Source organism: Xyrauchen texanus, chromosome 20 (assembly GCF_025860055.1).
Source record: "Xyrauchen texanus isolate HMW12.3.18 chromosome 20, RBS_HiC_50CHRs, whole genome shotgun sequence".
Lineage (NCBI taxonomy): Eukaryota > Metazoa > Chordata > Actinopteri > Cypriniformes > Catostomidae > Xyrauchen > Xyrauchen texanus.
In genome coordinates, this window is record NC_068295.1 from 39,798,671 (window position 1) to 39,821,618 (window position 22,948).

A 22,948-nucleotide genomic window follows, 5' to 3' on the forward strand; every position below is an offset into this window, starting at 1 on the left:
CTTGCACATAATTAGATTGTCATATAGAACAAGTGCTAAAATAGTACTGTCTGTTTGAGAATAGTGGCAGTTCAGCAAGCGTCTTGAAGTGTTTTGGTTGAGCTTATTTTAACGAGAGGAGTCACATGGTTTCTGTACAGCAGGGTTTCTCAACTGGTGGGTCACGACCCAAAATGGAAAGGGAAAAGGGAAAGAACAATGCGAGGGTTCTTTCTCCATGATATTCTTCTTGCATTTGGCTATTATTATTATATTTATACACGCTAAATATGCTTCTCATCTACAATGCATTTTAGCGCACGACTGAAGCCTGGTTTCCGTGCGGGTATAGCGTGAGCCATCACAGAATCACTTGCATCAATGATCTGCTGTGATCTAACCTACAGCATCTATGGAGTGTGCACCTGTCAACCGGGCTTCCTTCGATATCGCAGTACACACAACAACACTAACGTGATTCTAGTGAGAATGTTCTAGTTTAAAGGACTATGTTGGAAGTCAAACCTCTCAAACAGCTAGACAGCCCTGGCATTATAAACAGCACAGATGAGGAAATGAGATAGCACTGAGCATGCGCCAAAAGAAAAGTTTTTCAAATTACACCCAGTGTGTGATTCAATTATATCATCACCCTTACTCACATGAATTACGATTGTACAATAGTAACAGTAACTGGTATTTTTACCAAAATTATATAGTCAATAATCTATTTGGTCGAATCTATTAGACAACGTTTCTAAATGTTTTTATTAATAACATAAATATTATTTATTCATAACTAGAAAGAATTTCTACATAGGCCAAACCACAGTAATTAGGAGACATCCATCATTTACCTGTGTTTATATGCCATTGCATTAAATATAATAGGCTCATATAAATAAATAGGGGGATAAAAAACTTCATCTTTTGTTGTTTGCATCAACAACAAAAATAATGTCACTTGATACAAGCCCTTATACTTGAGAAAACCATGAACATAACTATGCAAGATAAAATAAAATGTGACCCAGGCTACATTAAATACAGATACATTCTGTTTACATTTGGATCGCCACTTGATATTCAATTTAAAATCTGTGTCCTAAAGTAAAATCAGTTGAGAACCACAGCTTTATGGCAACCGTGCTATGTGTGATTACAACTAAATGTTTATTTTTTGTTGCTTTTGATCAAAAACTGACTGCATAGAACAGAAAGTATATTAAAAGAGGCATTGTTCAATGACAAATGTATTGAGTGGATGTTGTCTTTGGACACACATTATACAGAATGAGTAAAACCAAACTTTTACTCTCAACATGCAGTGAAAGGATCTTGCAGACATTTTTGGTTGCATATGCAAGTGATTTACTCGCATCCTTCTTAGGATTTAAGAATTTATATGGGGATTGTTTAAATAAAGGTCATGATGCATTGGAAAAAACTATATTTCTACCCAATCCTACTATCTATCCATCCAGCCATATATCTAGAAAGACAGACTGAAATATAAAGATCAAAGCAAGAGCCGTCGGACAGCCAGCTATCTGACAGACAGACAAAGACTCACCTTTCCTTGCAGAGCCTCAACTGTGGCTGTCTGTCTAATGTTGCCCACATGGACAGTGACCTGGAAGCCCTTATGGAAAGTTTTAGCATGAAACAGTAAAACGATCTCTGCCTCAAAGCACCAGCAGATAGTGGGGTTCATGTCTGGGCTAACCATCACCATACCCTGCAACAGAACAACCAAGACGTAATGGCCTGTTTACACAAGATATAATGCAGCTCAAAGCATATACTGTATGTAAATAAACACATTTTTCACACCAAATCTATTCACACCATGGCTGTCATTCTCTGTAAAATTAAGTTTGGATGCATGAGTGTATAGTTTGCCATCTGAACATTAAAAAAAGGTTTTGGCTGGTTAGCATAGCCCAGTTAGCTGGTAGATGCTGAAACTACAACATTATGCAAGCAAAAAGGATCTTTCTGTATTGACGGCCATTTAAAAGTGGACATGGATTTTAGCAAAATAATATGTATTTTTTTGCAAGCAACATATAAATCACAAATATTTTATTATATTATAGAAGATGTTTTGCCAGTGACCATTCGTTTTTTTCAACATTAGTTGTATTATTTTTTTACATCTAGGATGTCACAGCTCAGGATAGTTCATTCACAGGCTAACCTTTCGTAAGAGTGACCGATCGAAATCTCCCAGTGCCAAAGTAGCTGCCTGGCCAGCTCTGAGCACCCTGCATCCTGAGCGGTTCCTTTGGATACTGTACACCGTCAGCTCCCGAAACTGCCCGTCATCTGTGGGTCCAACCACCAGCTGATCCCCCTCGCGGCAGATCCCACTGCACATACACACAGAGTAAGTAGGCACTTTTATGGATGCCATTACTGTGGTCAAAAGGAAGGAGAGGAACACATACCTGTAAAGAGTTCCACCGACTACTGTCCCAACATCTGGCACTGTATAGATCTCATCAATCTACAGAGTCATAAAACAGACAGATTCATTAAAAGGAATAATTCAATAAAAAATGAAAATGCTGCCATCATTTACCCATCCTCATGTTGTTCTAAACCTTTCTGAATGTACCTGAAACTCAGTGAGCTGTTGCATAAGTTCCTCTTGTTCCTTGCTGTTGCTGAGGGGAGGTAGAATGTTAAAGAAGACCTTCAGCAAATCCAGACTCTCGCCTGATACGTTGGACAGGGTGAAGATCGGAGTAATGCTACAAAGTAAAAAAAAAGAAAATGCCCAAAATCATTTGAGGAAGCTGTTTAATATGAAGCATTAAAACGTCTTTGCACTCTTTATGCTTTGCGATTGAAAAGATAGCCTTGGCTTGTTGTCATCAATGGCTCTGTTCCAAAACCTAGTGAGCTGCCTACATAGGCAGTTTTTCAAGTTTGCCGTTGGCATGTTACTTTGCTAAAAATGTGATACCCTAATAGGTATAAAAATATATATAGAAAATTAAAAATGTTTGTTCCGGCTTCGGCGTTCCACCACCTCTTTTATTTAATGAAATAAAAGAATGGTTAATAATGTTCTTTTTAAAACGAGAGCACTGTGCTAAGGGAGGGTGATAAACCAGTTGCTGGGTACGTTTGATGCTATCTTAGACTTTTAATCATGTTGCATACCATTTGAAGATCGCCTATGATGCCTAAAAATAAATTCAACAAATGCTGCCTAGAGAGGATGCTCACTAGGTTTTGGAACCACGCGAATGTCTAGCTATACTGTAGTGTTAAGAGTTTGGATGTACCTGGGAGACTGGGCAAACTTCTGAGCAGCAGTGACTGCATCGTCTGTAGTGGACACCAGCATTGGCACTTTGTTGCAGCCGGGCTGTTTAAGGATGCGTTCCAGCTGTCGGACAGTGCGCTCCACCGTACCCTTAGTGCACAGGTCCACCTTACTCACCACAATGAAGATGGGCACCTTCAACGCCATGGCCAGACCCAAGTGCTCCCGTGTCGTACCCACTAGGACAAAAGAGACAGAATACCCCAAAACACTTTTTTATTTATGTGGAGAAACAGAGCAAATTTTGCTTCACAGTGTGGGATATGTACCAGCACATGGAAAAAACAAAGTATACTTTGGCCTTTAGGCTCAGACATTACAATCTGATTGGCTGGCTACAATGCAATAACGGAAACAAAACAGTGATTGGAAGGTACCAGAATGTTACAATGAGTATTTTTTATGGAAGAATTAATGCAAGTTTGCCAAACATTTATAGCATCAAAGATATTCAGTTATACTCACGAAGTCTACACACATTTCCTGGTAATTTCACTGGTGTTTTCTGTATAAACATTTTGGAGACTGTTGTTTCATTATTTGAGTTTTGTCAAGTGTCTATTACCATTGCATGATCTGTAATAGACCATTTTTGGATTAGCCCACCCCAAAATGGCACATAAAACAAAATATCACTTTAAATGTCTAAGTGGGCAGTTCTTGGCCAAAAAAAGCTGCAAAATGGAACAGACTTTATGGAGATAGTCAATAGACTGGCTATGCAATACTGTATATAGGCCTTCTGGTAAACGGAAGATTTTGCATAACTAAACAGAAACTTTTTAACACAATGTGCAACCATTAGACAATTATTATATACCATGAAAAACTAAACTAGTAACATTAGTTTGTGCAGCAGGGACAGCTGCTCAGGGAAAAGTCATTTGGAATTAAAAATAAATCACATTTGTGATTTAAAATTTGCTGCCTTGCATAGGTAGGAAGTGAACATATTTCCGTAGTTTTATTTGCATATAGTGAAGGAATTGAAGATCAGTTTTATATCTGTTTGGCGGAGACACGTTTATGTGGCCAAGTGTAAACAGAATGCGTGTATTCAATCGAATAGCAATCTGACCTAAAGGTGTAAATACCCCCTCTGCCTCTAACCAGTTAACACTTACATTGTGATTTTGTTTTTCTTTATAATCAGTTATAATTCAGTTGTTTATATTGGCCTAATGCTTCTAAAATATGGACAGTAAAAATAATTATAATAATAATAAAAAAAATTATATATATTTATATTCCTTTATAATGTAACATTTATATTTTAATCCTTTTGTACACAATGTATAGCATACAATAATTTGTTTAATACATTTATTTGAATAAAATACAGGAAATAAAAATGTTTCAAATCCAACTAACTGAAGTAATAATCAAAGATTAATAGATTATCAAAACAAACATTTGTTGCAGCCAAACATCCTTAAACAATTAAAGAATTCCAGCTACTCATTAAAGCAGTGGTTCTTAACTGGTTTTGCTTCAGGATCCAGATTTTACATTGGACGTCAAATGCCAAAACCGTAGTTACTGTAGACCCGGTTGTGTTTTCTTTTACCTTGTGTATTGTTCATGGCAAGTGCCAAAATATTGTCAACAACAAATGATATGGGAAGCATTTTTACAAGTTAATAAGCCTATTTATTTTGCTATCCAAAGGATGCATAACTGACTTATATGGTTAGTTTCATTTTATTGTTGGCATTTAGTGTTGTTTTCTTCCTGCTAAACAAATGGTCAGGAAATAACACGTTTAGCTCAACCAATGGCATGACTATCTGTTCTGCAAACCATGGGAGACAGGGGTAGTGTTTGAAACTTGTTGGTCATTATTTTTGTAAATCTATTTGGGGCTGCTAATGCCGCCCTCATCGGAATGTGACTGATGTGTGATAAGCCATATCAGGACATTTGATAGCCAAAGGTGTTGAGCTTCACTGTGTTGATGTGCGTTCTTGAAACTCCCACAGTGCCAACATCAGCTGATTCACACACCCATGGAAATAAGCACACTAGGTCACATCAAGTGTGGCAGCGCAGTAAAATCTGTCCAAAGTCCACCCTTAATTCGAGGTTAATGATTGGTGGAGACAGGCTGTGTCTGTGTTTGCATGGATTTGTGTATGGAAAATTCAAAGCACTGAATCTCTGGTCTCATAGGTGGGTGGGGGCTGAGGGTAGACATTGTTTATTAAGGTCTTAGCCTTCTGTTGCATAATTTAGATGCACTGGTGCCGAGTTTCAGGCAGGGCATCATGTTCTCCTTGAAAGACGTGCATGACCCGCTCACTTAAATATCTTCTCTTATTTCTGTCACACTACTGTACCCAACCAAAACAACTCAATGACAGCTCAGCATATGGGCCAGGAGCACAACATAAAGACACACAGTGATGTAGATTTCTCAGCACTTGTTTAGCAGGAAAATAAACAAAATATTCAAAAAAACGAATTTTGCATGCTTATGAAAACTAGATGGTTAAGTGTTGGGTGTAATCCGATTACAATCTAATTGTTTCTAATTACTTCTAAGTCAAAAGTGTAACACATTACATTTTAAATTCTTGTAATCAAATTACTTTTAAGTACATTACTAGGGTTACACATTTCTAAAATTATATTATTTATGTAGAATTATTTTAAATATGAATTAAAAATCCATCCTTTTGTGTTTCTATGACAGCTTTAGGGCAGGTGCACACACTCATTTTGAGGGAGAAATGTGAGGTGCTGAGTGTATGACTTGTGTGCAATGGTGAACAAGAAGCAAATATAGACTTTATTCTAAATTCTTTGAGTGGAAAAATGCTATAGAAAGTAAATGTATGCGCAGCGTAGTTCTAGCGGGGAGACTAGCAGCTGTACATCATCGCACCATTAGCTGGGTAATTCCTAGCCAATCACATGTAAGCCATTGCTTTATACGTCTGCTCACAATCTATCACATTGCTGTTTCGGTGTGCTAACACGGCAACCTCCACCACCCCACAACCACCAGTTGAGTCCTGTCCTGCATGGGGGTTGGCTCCTCGCCCCTGCCTCCTATCTGCGGCAGGATATGACAGTTCCGAGTACAACTTCTTCGGACCGCCAGAAGGGGCCTACGCCAAAGAGAGACATTACTATTCTGTTTTATATTCAGCAAATAAATATAATCTTAAATTTCACTCAAGTCTCTGAGTCTTCCTGATAGAACTTAAAAGTAGGGAGGTACCAGGGAGCAAATTTCAAATAAATTCATAGTGAGCGTTTTTGAGTGATGATAGCTTGCTGTGCTTAACAGTGAATAACAGTCAGCACAATAAAACCCTATGCAAAAATTTTCATCCCTTTAATGCTTTAGGTTTAGTCTTTATGTGCTGTTGTTCCAGCAAAGCATTACATCAACAAGACATTTCAAGATAATCATTGTCGGACATTAAATCCTCTGCTGTGAGTAATGCTCCCATATTGAGTGAGGTGTTGTGGATAGATTTAAGTCATTTGCTGATTCTTTCAGACACTGCTTAAATAAATAGTTGCAGTAAAAAAGGTTTAACCTGCTTGATTCGTACCCGCAATATACACCGATTAGCCACAACATTAAAACCACCTGCCTAATATTGTGTAGGTCCCCACTGCCCCATTCGGAGTAAATTCTAGAGACTGTTGTGTGTGAAAAATCCCAGGAGATCAGCAGTTACAGAAATACTCAAACCAGCCATTCTGGCACCAACAATCATCCCACGCTCCAGATCACTGAGTTTCACAGTTTTTTGACACTCCTGACCCATATCCGCATGATTTTATTCACTGCTGCCACACGATTGGGTGATTATATTATGGCATGGATACTTGTTGGTGCCAGGTGGGTTGGTTTGAGTATTTCTGTAACTGCTGATCTCCTGGAATTTGACCATGAGGTCAGGGATTTGTGATGGTTGGGATGGTGTTCTTCAGCTTGCAAGCCTCACCCTTTTCCACCAAACATAACAATGGTCATTATGGTCCAACTGATTTTTGTTTCATCATACCAGAGGACATTTCTCTAAAAAGTAAAATCTTTGTCCCCATGTGCACTTGCAAACTGTTTTATGGTGGTTTTGGAGCAGTGGCTTCTTCCTTGCTGAGCAGCCTTTCAGGTTATTTTGATATAGGACTTGTTTTAATGTGGATATAGATACTTGTCTACCTGTTTCCTCCAGCATCTTCACTAGGTCCTTTGCTATTGTTCTGGGATTGATTTGCACTTTTCGCACCAAACTATGCTCATCTCTAGGAGACAGAATGTGTCTCCTTGAGTGGTATGATAGCTGCGTGGTCCTATGGTGTTTATACTTGTGTACTATTGTTTGTACAGATGAACATGGTACAAAGGATTATCCAGACTTGTGGAGGTCCACAATTTGAATTTCTGAAGTCTTGGCTGATTTCTTTTGATTTTCCCATGATGTCAAGAAAAGAGGCACTGATTTTGAAGGTAGGCCTTAAAATACATTCACAGGTACAACTCCAATTGACTCCTATCAGAGGCTAATTGTCTGAAGGCGAGACATAATTTTCTGGAATTTTCCAAGCTGCTTAAAGGCACAGTTAGTGTATGTAAACTTCTGACCCACTGGAATTGTGATAAAGTCAATTAAAAGTGAAACAATCTGTCTGTAAACAATTGTTGGAAAGATTACTCATGTCATGCACAAAGTAGAGATCCCAAACAACTTGCCACAACTATATTTGCTAATATGAAAGCTGTGGAGAGAACTTAAGTGTATTTAAACTTCTGATTTCAACTGTAACTACAATTATTTCATCATTATATAATACATTATTGTTATTTGAGGGGCTTTCCCATAAATATTTATATATGCGATTAATTAATCAGCATAATATGTAATTCATTTGATTAAAAATGTTTACAGCCCTAGTAAAAATTATAAATATGTACAAATGTAAATATAGGACACTATGAGTTTCCACCCATTCATGCCTCCAGCCACAGTTCTGTCTGATCACAAAGTGTTCTTCTCTCTTACAGTCAAAACTAAACTGACATGGCTCAAGTTCCTGAGGACTTCCATTCAAGACCCTGTTTGGACCTAATCCAGATCACTGATGCTCACCGGAGCAGCCTTGGGGTATAAGGAATGGTGGCGATACTTAAAAGAATTACATAAGATCATATGGTAGACTTACTGAGTAACCAAGAGACCAGATGAAGATAATACTGCACCATGCAAAAAAAGGACTGACGTGTCCAAACATTACAAGGTTTATTTGTGTCACTTTGCCCTGCATGATTTGACATTATCAAGAGCATGCTTCACTGGCACTCTTTAATCTAAAACTAAAAAGTTTAAAGCAAACAGGCAAAATGCAGTCTAATTGCATAAACTGTTATGCAATGTCAAACATGCTATAAATGCGTAGGGCTTACCGATGCCAGTGTTTGCACTGACGACAAGCATGGCAAAGTCTGGACAGTAGCTGGTTAAGCCAAAGATTGTGGTCTTCAGGTATTTGTGGTGGCCAGCCAAGTCAATGAAGGTGATCATTTTTGAGGCACTCTCACAGATCTCCTCTGCTGTTCGGGACTCACTGTAGTTCACCACCTATGATCAGATGCCAAAGATTAAAGATTATCTTGGCTAGTACCATGCTGAAGACATGACTGCTTTATGGGCCTGTAGAGATTATTAAATAATCATCTGATTGCAGTTATTGTGCACTCCAAATTCACATCACATTTTATTGTCCAAATAAGGGAATTTTAAGTGAATATATAAATGCAATGAACATTCATTTGAACTCTGACCATCAAACTGAGCCGCACTGCGGATAGCAGCCAGAGCAGATCTGTGATGTTCGCACCAAACTCCCGCAAAAATGAAACACCGATTTTGATAGTGGAGGCAAAGTGCTCCGGTTTCACTTTAATTAAGCGATCGTGTAATGGCAAATTATCTTTGTCATTTTGGGTTCATACAGTCAGGATTAATGACACACAGTGACACAGAGAAGATTCCCGCTTTCTCTATGTCTGTGGAGATGATAGAATTGAGAAACATATTTTCAAATACACACTGAATCTCAAAAGGTCTTCCTTCATGAGAAATGGAGAGCCTTAAAATAGTGCGTGAAAGTCAAGAATTTAGGACAGAAATATTTTACTATCCTATAATATAATATAACAGCTATTTAGGTTGGCTGGCAAAAACAGTGTAAATTTAAAATGGACCAAGAAAGTTGACCAAAAAGAGACAAATAAGACATTAATACGTTTTTAAAGCCTAAAAGGAAATCTTATTTCACTTTTCCCCTTCTGTCGCTCTCTCCACGTTGTGTCGGAGAAGCGACACTAGGGGTCTCTCTTGAGCGCCGATATTCACCTCTGATCTATTGAAAAGGGCCAATGGGAGTTGGCAGTCAGTATTTGCATACCCGCCCCGGACATACGGGTATTTAAGCCGGGCAAATACGGGAGTTCATTCAGAAAATTTCTTCGAGCCGATGGTCTGTCTGCAGTTGCTGCGAGTTTACACACCACTATAAAACGTTCCTGTTTCCTCTGACGATCTGCATGCTGTTGGATCTTGACGGCGACAACAGCAGCTTTCTCCTTCACTTTGCACGGCGTGCATTGTTGCTCCTGAGCGCCGACAGCGCAGACACACATACACACTGTGTATATTAAAAGAGTTATTTTCCTTAAAGAGTAAATTTCTCTAAAAGAGCAAACACAGCGGCGTAGAACGTCCTTTTCAGGACGCGTCTTTCTGAAGATGCCTTTCCGCCCCTGTGTAGTTTTTGGAGGCGGTGATTTTTCCCCACCTCTGGCGGTCATAAAACCGCCTGGCGTACCTGGGTTGCTGAAACACGCAGGCAGCGCTTTTTATGAATGGCATTGGCGGTCGTAGGGCTTTCTCTTGTAGTGAGAGAGCGGCTTCAGCCGCTCCGCCTCCTTCCCAAGGGATTGAGGCAGGCGCCGTGGCGATGAAAGCGATCTGGGGTCAATGACGGGCTGCGTTTGCCGGGTGAACCCCTTGAAACCCCCGCCTCCCGGCACGCTTGCTGTTTTCCGTCCGGGCTCGGGATGAGCATGCTCTCCAATGGGTTATGTTTTCAGCCTGAGAACATAGCTGCAGCAGCGTTGCGATCTCTGCTTTCTTGTGAGGAAGAAAGCCACTTCAGCCGCCCTCCGCTCCTCGCCTCCTTCCTACGTGATTGACGCAGGCGCCGCGAGCGATGAAGATGATCCCGGGATAATGGCGGGTAAAAACCGCTCGAAACCCCCCGCCCCACCCTGCACGCTTGCTTGCTCCCCTCCCGAGCTCGGGATAAGCGCGGTCCGCCTAACGGCCGGCCGCCCGGTCCCTGGAGCTCCCGGACATTGGATGACGACATCACCGCTGCATCGGAGAGCGTCACAGCGGCATCGGATGCGGATAACTTCGCCTGGGCCGCCACCTACGGGTCTGCTTGCCCAGTCTGAGCCTGACGCCGCGGAGATCCGCTATGCTTCCCGGGCTTGATGATTCACGGGCTGGTGCGCCGCCCACAGCCGCGCCCCGTTCCTTCCCGGACGCAGCACGACGAGCTGAGCGCAGCCAAGCTTCCTCGCTCCTCCGCTCTCACTACCCTCGGCGTAGAATGGTCCCAGACCGCTCCCCTGGTGCTCCGCCATCCAGCGAGAGCGGGCCTAGCTCTCAGCCCTGCGCTGAGCTCCCCGCGAGAAAGAGGACGCCCCTCGCCTCACGGACCCCCTCGAGGACCCGAAGGCTCCCAGGCGCTCCTGAGAGCGACTCGACCCAGAGACCGAGGCGTTAGCTCCGAGGTGGTAAGACCTCTCCGTTCCCGGTGGAGGGCGGGAGGAGAATCCTTTGTTTTTACATTTTCCACATTCTCAATAATAGAGCTATTTCCTTTGCCTCTGGGTCACCTGGCCCGCAAATGCCGTTCTCACGGCAATCTGCTTTCAGATTACGACAGTCCGGTACACCGGACGCGGCGATCCGCCTTCCGCCTGCCCACGACTGTCCCCGGCCGGCCGGTTCAGGCGAGTCCAGAGGGCGCCAGCATCAGACCTCCTCCTCAGTCACGAACCCGCCCCTGCGGGTGCGCGGAGCAAGGTAAGTGCTTTGAGTCTATTCTCAGCACCTCAGCCTCAGGCCGCAGCGAAGCCGCCCGGCGCTGCATTACCTGTTCCGCCCGCTCGCGAGGCCCGCCCGGTACGTCCAAAATACTCGTCCCTTTGGTGCCCCTAAGCGTAGAGCTGGGAAGCGTGGCTTTAAGCTTCCCAATGCATCACGCTGGCTGCACCGGACCATTCGACTTCGATTACGCAATTCAGTTTGCCCGGCTCCGCCCCCTTCAGGGACGTCCACGAAATCACGACCCTCTTAGCCAAGAGCGGCGGTAGAGCCCGTCCCTCCAACCGAAATGAGGAAGGGTTTCTACAGCCCTTACTTCATTGTACCCAAGAAAGGCGGCTTACGACCAATCCTGGACTTGCGAGTTTTCAATCGGGCCTTGTTAAAACTCCCGTTCAAAATGCTCACGCAGAGAAATATTCTGGCTGGCGTTCAGCATCTAGATTGGTTGCAGCGGTAGAACCTGAAGGGCAGCGTACTTCCACGTCTCAATTCTGCCACGACACCGACCCTTCTTACGGTTAGCGTTCGACGGCCAGGCGTTCCAGTACAAAGTCCTCCCCTTCGGCCTGTCTCTGTCCCTCGCGTCTTCACGAAAGTCGCAGAAGCGGCCCTTGCCCCTCTACGGTAGCCGGCATCCGCATTTCTCAACTACCTCGGCGACTGGCTCATCCTAGCACACTCTCGAGAGTTACTATGCACACACAGAGACCAGGTGCTCCGGCACCTCAGCGGCTTGGGGCTTCAGGTCAACTGGGAAAAGAGCAAGCTCACTCGGTTCAGAGCATCTCTTTTCTCGGGTTGGAGTTAGACTCAGTCTCAATGACAGCACGTCTCCACGGCGGCGTGCTCAGTCGGTGCTGGACTGCCTCGCTTCCTTCAAGCCAGGCACAGTGGTCCCTCTAAAACTTTTCCAGAGGCTCCTGGGGCATATGGCGTCCTCCATGGCGGTCGCGCCGCTGGGGTTGATGCATGTGAGACCACTCCAGCACTGGCTCCAGACTTCGAGTCCCGAGACAAGCATGGCACCACGGCACGCATCGGGTAAGGATCACCCCGCCTGCCTCAAAACACTCCGACCCTGGACAGACCTCTGCTTTCTACGGGCAGGAGTGCCCCTGCAGCAGGTGTCCCGACGCGTCCTGGTCACAACCGACGCCTCCGGTCGGGTGGGGTGCCGTGTGCAGCGGGCACGCAGCAGCGGGCTGTTGGAAAGGGACCCGCTGCGTTGGCACATCAATTGCCTGGAGTTGTTGACCGTCCTTCTTTCTCTCAGGAAGTTCCTCCCGTTAGTTTGGGACAAACATGTCCTCGTGAGATCGGACAGCACCACAGTGGGGGCGTACATAAATCGCCAAAGGCGTACGCTCCCACCACATGTCACAACTTCGCCCGCCGTCTCCTCCTATGGAGCCAGCAGCGACTCAAGTCAGCTGCGCACTCACATCGGCAAGCTCAGCGTCGTGGCGGACGCTATCGCGACACGCCTGCCGGAGTGGAGGCTTCACCCCAGTCGGTCCAGCTGATTTGGGAGCGGTTCGGCAAGGCCCAGGTAGACCTGTTTGCCTCCCAGGAAACCTCCCACTGCCGGCTCTGGTGCGCCCTAACAGAGGCTCCCCTCGGGACAGGCAGCTGGCACACAGCTGGCCCTCGAGGGCTGCTGCAAATACGCATTTCCCCAGTGAGCCTTCTTGCACGGTGCTGTGCAAGGTCAGGGAGGGCGAGGAGCAAGTCACGTTAGTGGCCCCTACTGGCCCACTCGGACTTGGTTCTCGGAACTCAGGCTTCTCGCGACAGCTCCTCCCTGGCGAATTCTCCTGAGAAAGGACCTCCTCTCTCAGGGGCCGGGGCACGCTCTGGCACCACGCCCAGACCTCTGGAACCTCCACGTCTGGTCCCTGGGCGGGACGCGGAAGAGCTAGCCGGCTTACTGGCGACCGTTGTGAATACAATCAACCAAGCCAGAGCCCCTTCTACCAGGCACCTTCACGCCCTAAAGTGGCACTTGTTAGCAGATTGGTGTTCTTCCGAACTGAAGACCACGAGAGATGCGCTATCAAGTCAGTGCTCCTGTTCCTACAGGAGAGGCTGGACAGGAGGCTGTCCCGTCCACCCTCAAGGTGTATGTTGCGCCATTGCCGCCCACCACGATCCTGTAGGCGGCAAGTCTTTGGGCAAGCACGACCTGATCCTCAGGTTCCTGAGAGGCGCCGGAGGTTGAATCCCTCCCGGCCAGGCCTAGTTCCCTCCTGGGATCTCTCGGTAGTCTTGGCAGGACTCCAGAGACCTCCCTTGAGCAGCTTGAATCAATTGGACTCAGGGCCCTCTCTCTTAAGACGGCCCTGCTGATCGCTTCGCCTCCATCAAGAGGGTCGGGGACCTGCAAGCGTTCTCTGTCAGCGACACTTGCCTGGAGTTCGGTCCGGCAGATACGTCTGTGATCCTAAGACCGCTGACCGGGCTATGTGCCCAAGGTTCCTACCACACCATTCCGAGATCAGGTAGTGAACCTGCAAGCGCTGCCCGGAGGAGGCAGACCCAGCCCTTTCGTTGCTGTGTCCAGTGCGCGCCCTGCGCATTTACCTGGACCGCACACAGAGCACCAGGCGCTCTGAGCAGCTCTTTGTCTGCTTTGGGGGCGGCAGAAAGGGAATGCTGTCTCCAAACAGAGGCTCGCCCACTGGGTTGTCGGCGCCATCACACTGGCTTATCACACCCAGGCCGTGCCCCTACCCTTGCGGTCCGAGCTCACTCAACAAGGGGTGTTAGCGTCCTGCACTGGTGGGCACTGGCAAGGGCACCTCCCTAGCAGACATCTGTAGAGCCGCGGGTTGGGCAACACCCAACACCTTCGCGAGGTTTTACAACCTCCGCGTTGAGTCGGTTAGCGTCTCGTGTTTTCTCAGGTCGAGCCCGTAGCAACTCGGTAACACGTGAACCGACCGGCGGGTGGATCAGCTTGCGCTCAGCGCCCTTTCCTGGCGTCAAGGTAAAGTAGTGCGCCTTCTTCCCAGGGCGCCCCACTCGAGTTGGGACCCTGGTCGATTCCTCCCCAGCCCTCCGGGTCCAGCGGTTCAGCGGAGGAACTTCGCCGACCCAAGCCACTCGCGGGTACCCTGATGGCCACCCTGTACTGGTATAGGGGCTCCACAGGTAAAATAAGAAGGCCTCCGTTCGGACTCCCCTGTGTGTAATTCCACGGTTCTGTCCCTTACTGGCGGACCCCGTGTCTCCCTTAGGCAGTTACAGCTGCCCGGTCGCCGATGCTGTAGCAACTCCCCTTTCGAGGCTGGATCTACCACCGCACCATACTTTCCACACGAGCCCTAAGGCGGCCGTGTGGCGTGTCTACCACTTTTCCTCCCCAAGAAAAAGGGCAGGTGTGGTCTCCGCGAGGGTCTGGGTAAGACCCCTTCCCTATATGCGTGTAAGGGCCCGGCGTGATTGCTCTATCGAGAAACATAGAGAGAAATGAGGCCCAGCCAGGCTGGCCCGTTCCCATGTTGGCAAACATCGCCTTGTTCCCTCCCAGGGTAACTAGTAGGATTCCGATGTTCTTATGGGGCATTGGGGAAGAGTGCGTGCAGCCAGGTACAGGCGATCGCGCGGCACTGGATGAAATCCCTGCCCGCCTCTGTATCGGCGATTCACGTACACGGTTCAGCGCATGGCAAGATTGGAATGGGTCCCCTAGTGTCGCTTCTCCGACACAGCGTGGAGAGAGCGACAGAAGAGAACGTTTGGTTACGTATGTAACCTCCGTTCCCGAGGGAGGAACGACACGTTGTGTCTTTCCTCCGCCATGTCGCTGAACCGAGCCACTGTTGTGGCGGACCATTTCGGCTCCTCAGAAAAATCCTGAATGAACTCCCGTATTTGCCCCGCTTAAATACCCGTATGTCCGGGGCGGGTATGCAAATACTGACTGCCAACTCCCATTGGCCCTTTTCAATAGATCAGAGGTGAATATCGGCGCTCAAGAGAGACCCCTAGTGTCGCTTCTCCGACACAACGTGTCATTCCCTCCCTCGGGAGGGAATACATATTCTCGGTTACATATGTAACCAAATGTTTTTATTATATGATTTCAAGAAAGAAAGAAATGATTTCTTGAGCAGAGTTTTTCCTGCACAGAGAATTACTAGGCGAATTTCGTGCCGCCTTCTGTCTACAAAACTGGGTTTCTTTGTGGAAAACACTAACAAACGTTGCACTCAGTGGATTGTCATTTGTAACTACAAATCTCGGCAATAATAATAAAATAATTCCGTTGTCGAATAGTCGCTTGATGTCATTTAACATAACTTGAGATCATATAACACTATAATGATGACACACGAGACGAGAGGAGCGCAGCAGCTGCAGCAAAACAAAAAACATCCAGCGAGCAGCCGTTTTGCGTACGGAAATTTCTTGTTGATGAAAGAGGTCAACAGAGAATGGCCAGACTGGTTTGGGCAGACAGAAATGCTACAGTAACTCAGATAACCACTCAGGCTACAACAGCAGAAGACCACTTCAGGCATTTTATTAGAACCATAGTGTTCCTAATGAAGTTCTCAGTGAGTGTATAACATTTTTGAAGTTGTATTCTCTGCACAAATATCTATAATACCATATATGGGTGTTTCTTCAACTTCGGGCACTTTCATACCCCAGGGGTTGATTTAATTTTTATTAAAATTAACAGATTTAAACTTTTTTCTTTTTGTTATATGAAGGTCACATCAAAACGTATATGGAAACTTTTTACCAGGCTTGCATCATTTATTTTTTATACTTTTTAAATAAAATTTAGGTACAGAATTGACTGTTTTAGCCTTGTCCCAGACCTAGACTGTTGATATTAAACTATTAAAATCCAATATAAAAATCCAAATTATTGGATTTTTAAAAATACGATTCTCTAAACAAACTGTGAAAACCATTTTAATATTTATTGTGTATAAATGATTTCTATAAAAAAAAAAAAAAATTACAACTGTATTACAACATTAGTGTCATTTCCCAAAAAAAGTGATTTTAACAAGGAAAATGTAGAAAACTTTACTGAACAATTTGGGAAAATTAGCTTCAAAAAAGTTCCCTTTAGCTGAAAGGTGAGCAGTTTGCATTCCTCTTATTTACCAAGTAAAAAACAATTGTCAGTGAAGAGCATAATTAAAGGGTAAGTTCACCCAAAAATGAAAATGATCCCATAAATTACTCTCAAGTCATCCTATGTGTATATGACTTTCTTCTTTCAGCCAAACACAATTGTAGATATATAAAAAAATATCCTAGCTCTTCCAAGCTTTATAATGGGAGTGAATGGTACATTCAATTTTGAAGCCCAAAAAAGTGCACCCATAATCCATATGGCTCCACAGGGTTAATTCTGAAGCGAAGTGATGTATTTTTGTAAGACAAATATTCATATTTATGACTTTATAAACTATAATCACTGGCCATCCGCGCATTCTCTGGCTTCCTCTATCGTCTGTGCTTCCACATTCGTCACCTCTCACTGGAGCTTACACTACGCCTATGTCATACGCCGGAACTCGACTCTCTCGTGAATGCATGGACGGCCGTTGTTTTTATCGCCCGATACTGAAATTTCTGATATCGGAATCGGATCTGAAGAGAAATACAGTACATACACTGTTGGACACTGTTAATAGACACAATTAAAACAATTATTGAGAGTGTGACTTTTTTTTGTGAGACTTTACTTTATAGAAATCCACAGTGCTAAAAGTGCCTGAAGTTGAAGAAACACTATATATACACTATATTTGACTCATGAGCGTGCTATTTCTGTATCACTACAGGCACCAAGAATAAATAAAAATAAACATGTTTCTAAACAGGTTTCCAAAACCTCACCTCTCCTTTGCTGTCAAAGCCCAAGATCTCAATGCTGATGCTTGAGGTTCTTCCTGTCTGGATTTCGTGCAGGTGTCTAAAGAGGTTGAGTCGTGCCCGTCCTCTGCCGTTATCCAGCTCTCCCTGAGTAAGAACACCAAGCAGAGTGGACTTCCCCGAGTCCACGTTCCCCAACACAGCTACCCGTAGGTCCAGGAACTGTGGCGGAATCAAATAAAGTCATAAGACAATCACATGAGATGCATGTGACATAAATAACAAGTTGAATATCTCAGTCTCTCAAACATTCACCTGCTGATCATCTGGCACTTTCCTGACTAGGACTTCAGCTATTCTGTGCAGCTCATCGGAGTCGTAATCCACCTCTCTCTCTCTCAGAACTGTGATGTCAGCACCCACCCTGAACACACCACAGAAAACACAATCAATAAACACATTCCACTCATTCTATTGTGTATATTGTATGGCTGTGAATCAATGAAAAAAATTTTAACGAATAAATCGCAGATCCCAGTCTGTAGCTCTCTCGACGTTGTGTCGAATGAAGCGGCACTAGGGGTCCTTCTTGAAGGACTCGGTTACCTCTGAACTTGAGAAAAGGCCAATGAGAAATTGGCAGACAGAATTTGCATGTCCCTCCCCCGGACATATGGGTATAAAAGGAGGGAATAGTGCATCTGTCTAGTCAGATTTTTTCTCACTGAATGTGGAAGTTGAAAATCTCAAAATTATTATTTTCTCTGGCTGCCTTTCAGTATCATGCACATGCTGGGTCTCTCTTGCGTAGTTACACTTCTGACACTGGTTAATATTACAGTGATTGAGCATTTTACGGGCAATGTGACGAGATACGGCAGCATGTCTGCATCTCTCCCCCACATGGCTCTCCACTTACAGGCAAGTTCTCCATTCTCCATAAAGTAAATCCACTCCAATGTTTATTATGAGGATGCACTGCTCCACACAATCAGTTTCTGTGACAGAATCTGCAGCTGAGTCAAGCATGTACCTTCTGGAAATTTATATATGCCAATTTTAGCCATAGGAATTGGGGAAAAACATTAGTGAAGTTTCAGGAAATGGGGGAAAAATGGATACCGCTTTCATTATGTTTTTTTTTGTACATGCTATAAAGTCAACTATTAATCGCAAAATGAATACATTTAATTTCCCAGCCCTAGTGTATGGTGATACATGCTCTCAGAAAACGACATCAAAATGGGTGAATCTTTGTAACAAATGACCCAGGAATGTTCTTGACAGGAATTGTGAGATTTACCAGAATATAAAATAAGGTTTTGATATACATTTATATGGAATACAACTGATCATTTAAACATTTCTACAGTACTGTATTCACATACAGAATGCACCATGTATGTAATAGAGGGCATTCTGGATGAGGGCAGAGTTTTTGTGTTTGCATGTTTCTGCTCATACTTCTCAGCCATCCTGTGAAGTGTTTTGAGCGAGGCTCTCATATCGTCCTCTGACAGGCCCACCAGCAGCCCGTTGTCCTCCACACCGATCTGATACACCGCTTCCCCTCGGCCCTCCTGTAACCTCCACTTCATCTGTGTAGCTAGATGCTCAAATCGGTACTGTGTTGGGTTTACCAGCTTCAGCTGTGTTCAAAACACAAAGGAGTTTAGAAAACAGCCAATGCTAGAAAAAATACTTATACAGACAGATTTACAAAAAGGAGTGTTTACTTGAAGTCATTATTCACTCACCCTCATGTCATTTCAAACCCATATGCACAGTAAACCTAATGTTGTCATACTAGAAACATTAAGGTGTCTTAATTAAACATTTTTTTAAATGTCAAGTTTTGGGCTCATAACTCAAACTATGCTCCTTGAATACATATTCTTAAAAATCCAAAGACTTAAAAGATTTTGAGTGTTAATAACTTTTTTAATGGCTTTCTGCATTAATTGGTCATAAATTATGGTCTCTTCTTCATCAAAGTAAAAGTATAGACAAACAAAATGTCTTTAAGCTAACAACATACAATTATAATCTTCCATGTCTTTTTTGAACACATCCCATTAAATGTTCACAGTGGTGTGGAAAAAGTATGTGAACCCTTGTATTTAATAACTGGTTGATCCTCCTTTGGCAGCAATAAACTCAACCAAGCATTTCCAGAAGCTGCAGATTAGACCTTAACAACACTACGAAGGAATTTTGGAACCATTGTTCTTCAACTCAGCCATTTTCTTAGGATGTCTGGTGTGAACAGCTCTCTTGAGGTCACTCCACAGCATCTCTATTGGGTTAAGCTCTAGACTCTGACTGGGTCACTCCAAAAGGTGGATTTTCTTTATTTGAAGCCATTCTGTAGTGGATTTACTTTGATGTTTAGGGTCATTGTCCTGCTGCATCGCCCAACTTCTATTGAACTTCAGCTGGCACACAGCCACTCTGACATTATCCTGTAGGATATTTTGATAAACTTGGAATTACTTTTCCCCCCGATTATGGCGGTCCAGGCCCCAAAGGAGCAAAGCAGCCCCAAATCATGATGCTCCCTCCAGCAAACTTCACCATTGGGGTGATATTTTCATGTTGGTATGTAGTATATAGTGCTGCATGCTCTTCCCAAACAATTAAACCTTAGATTCATTAGTCCACAAAACATTTTCCCAGTAGCGTTGTGGAGTGTCAAGGTGGTCTTTGGTAAAGTTCAGGCACACAGCAATGTTCCTTCATGGTATCCTGCCATGGAGACCATGCCTGTTTACTGTTTTCAGAATAGCAGACTCATGAACAGAGATGTTAACCAGTTCAAATGATTCCTTCAAGTCTTTAGCTGTCACTTCTAGGCAGAGTAGTCACAGTACTAAATTGTCTCCATTTATAGACAATTTGTCTTACTATGGACAGATGAATATCCCTTTACAGCTTATGCACAGCAATAATTCTTGATCGTAGGTCTTCTGAGATCTCTTTTTTGTGAGGCATGGTCCATGTCAACAGATGCCTCTTGTGAATAGCAAACTTAAAATGTTTGAGTGCTTTTCACAAGTCAAAATATCTCGTTGATCTCGTATCCAATTAATTGGATGCCAAGTTTGCCAAATACTGAATAATTATCTTTTGTTGACATCATTAGCCAAGAGGTTCACTTACATTTTCCACAGCACTGTGAATGTTTAATGGGATGTGTTCAATAGACATGAACGATTATAAATGGTTTGTGTGTTTACAGCTTAAGCATATTGTGATTTGTCTTTACTTGTGATTTTGATGATATATGATCACATTTTGGGGACATTTAAATAGTTGTTATTAAGATTGCATACAGGTTTCGCTCTTTTATAGCATTATGTTGCAAATAGTTCGTGTGATGTCCCCATTGGTCAAGTTGGACCCCGTTAACACTCTCAGTTATCCTTGTACATGCACAACTAAATTACAGGTGTCTATGGATAAATAAGTTTAGATTATGATTTACCAAAAATATGTTATAATCTTCTGTAGTTGAGCTGTGTTATTTTATGACCTAACTTTTAGTCCAATTAGTTAAAATTATTAAGTGGAAACAACAAAATACACTTTTGGTGTTACCAGTCAAAAATGACCAGCCTATAAAAATGCTTATAAATCTCTAATTATGCTATATTATCACCAAATATTGTATTAGATCTTTTCAAAAACTTGTTTTCTTTCAATTAGCACTGGTTTTGTATTTCTTTTTGGAACTTATTGATCGTAGGCCTCATTGACCTGAGCTCATGCACCTCCGTTTTTGAGTGAAAAAAGCATTATTTGTGGATCATTTTGGCAACATTAAATAAAATATGAAAACATTCTGTTTATTTATCACACTAGTGTGCTTTAATTTTTAACCAGGATGTTTACAAAAAAAATTTAAAAAAATGACACAAAATCACACACGTGGTCAAAAATGTCCGGCCATTGAAAAAAATGGGTGAGATAAAAATAAAAAATAACTGAGTGTGCAGGAGCATGTTCATATATGTGCATGTGTGCTTGTAAACATAAATGCATCGGACCTGTGAATACGCACACACACACACACACACGCACAAATGCTCACGTACACGCACAAACTCTTTTGAATATTACATGCTTTCTTTTTCACAGAGATTAACTTTATCATACCCTGAACTGCATCCAACATCCATCCGGCATTACCACACACACACACACATAGAAGCATGCACACACACCAGAACTGTCTTTGCCCCACAGTGACCCCTCTCCAATAGAATCTTCCTTTGATGATCTTTCTTTCATCAAGCATTGTGTGTTTCAAATGCAGAGCACACATTTGTAATGCACATGCAAAAAGCTATTGTCAGTAATGTGCACGGGGACACAAAACCACCAGGTGTTCGTTGTTTTGGTTTGTTGTTGATTAGAAAATATAACAGAAATATGAAGTGTTAGTATTTTTGTTCCATGAAATGTTCATTATATGAGCGTGTTAATGTGTAAATAGGCTTAGGCCAGCTTTTGTCAGGATGTCAATAAGGCCATAAGAGTGAATGAAAGAATATTTACCTAAATTTTGGTCTGTAACTCACACAAAGATATAGTATGGCTTCAGAAGACTTGAAATATACTGCATGAATTGAATGGACTACTTTTATCGTTGTTTTGTTTCCTTTTTGGTGCTTGACATGGTCAATGTGAACTGTCCTTGTATAGAAAAGAGCTGGGTAAATATTATTAACATTTTCTCCTTTGTTGTCCAACAGAGAACATAACAGCATATAGGTTTTATAGATAGAAAGCATATAGGCACTTGAGTGAGAATAAATAATGACAGAATTAAGTCTGTAAGCTTCTGTTCATGTGTATTGTAATGATAATTGTAGGATAACTGTAAAATAGCTTTTTTGTTTACATGCAGCTATAAGGGCAACAGCTGTGGAATACAAAAAGCTCTGCTAATCAACAGTTGGATACAATTTCAGAGGTGACTCTTTAGAGCTGATCAGGGGTGGAGCCAGGTGTTTTTCAAAGGGGTGGCCAGGCAGGGGCAAGAGATCAGCCTGTGGTGGCACAGATATGTTCAGGTAGCATTTTTATATCGTCTGACTGTTGAGAGGTGTGGCGCTTGGTGAGCGCACATGTTAACATTTGTGCATTTGTACAGAGATAATTTCAAATCTAAAGAACTAAATTGAGCCAAAAAATGATTAAAACAGCAAACGAGTGTGGTGGCCAGGCTTCGGTCCATGGTGGCCACAGCCACTCCCTAGCTCCGCCACTGGAGCTGATGCCAAGTTTACACAAAATATTACCCATGACATATACATTAGCTTATTCATTCTACAAATACTCATGAGAAAATGTGAACAGCACTGTTGTGTTGAACCAAATATCTGGTGATTATGTGTGGTGAAGTTAGCTTGTGTAGAGTTTACCTTGTACTCAATGTTTCCCTCTTCAACCTGTAACAAAAGACAGGACAGAGTTGATCCTGAATAGAGTTCAAAAGTCAACCGGTTCAGTATTCAAACTGCACAAAGAATTTAGCCTACATCAGAAGAGAAAAGAGCCGAGTTGACACAGTTTAAAGCAAAGTCATTGAATTTGATGGGTCACTCAAAATAGTTTCTTGTTACTTGAATCCATCATTTGATATCACTAC

The 22,948-nt window shown here is 43.2% G+C and overlaps 1 protein-coding gene across 1 annotated transcript in view; it reads right to left on the reverse strand.

Moving 5' to 3' along the window:
• Positions 1–22,948, reverse strand: part of gtpbp2a (GTP binding protein 2a) — a 34,491-nt gene that overhangs the window by 10,345 nt on the left and 1,198 nt on the right. Inside the window, exons 2-11 of the mRNA XM_052151687.1 lie at positions 22,722–22,748; positions 18,760–18,944; positions 17,611–17,719; positions 17,320–17,517; positions 8,739–8,913; positions 3,276–3,495; positions 2,600–2,735; positions 2,430–2,488; positions 2,180–2,351; positions 1,553–1,717 (exon numbers count right to left, since the gene is read on the reverse strand). Of these exons, the coding sequence (XP_052007647.1) occupies positions 1,553–1,717; positions 2,180–2,351; positions 2,430–2,488; positions 2,600–2,735; positions 3,276–3,495; positions 8,739–8,913; positions 17,320–17,517; positions 17,611–17,719; positions 18,760–18,944; positions 22,722–22,748 (1,446 nt within the window). The remainder of the gene's footprint in view (positions 1–1,552; positions 1,718–2,179; positions 2,352–2,429; positions 2,489–2,599; positions 2,736–3,275; positions 3,496–8,738; positions 8,914–17,319; positions 17,518–17,610; positions 17,720–18,759; positions 18,945–22,721; positions 22,749–22,948) is intronic.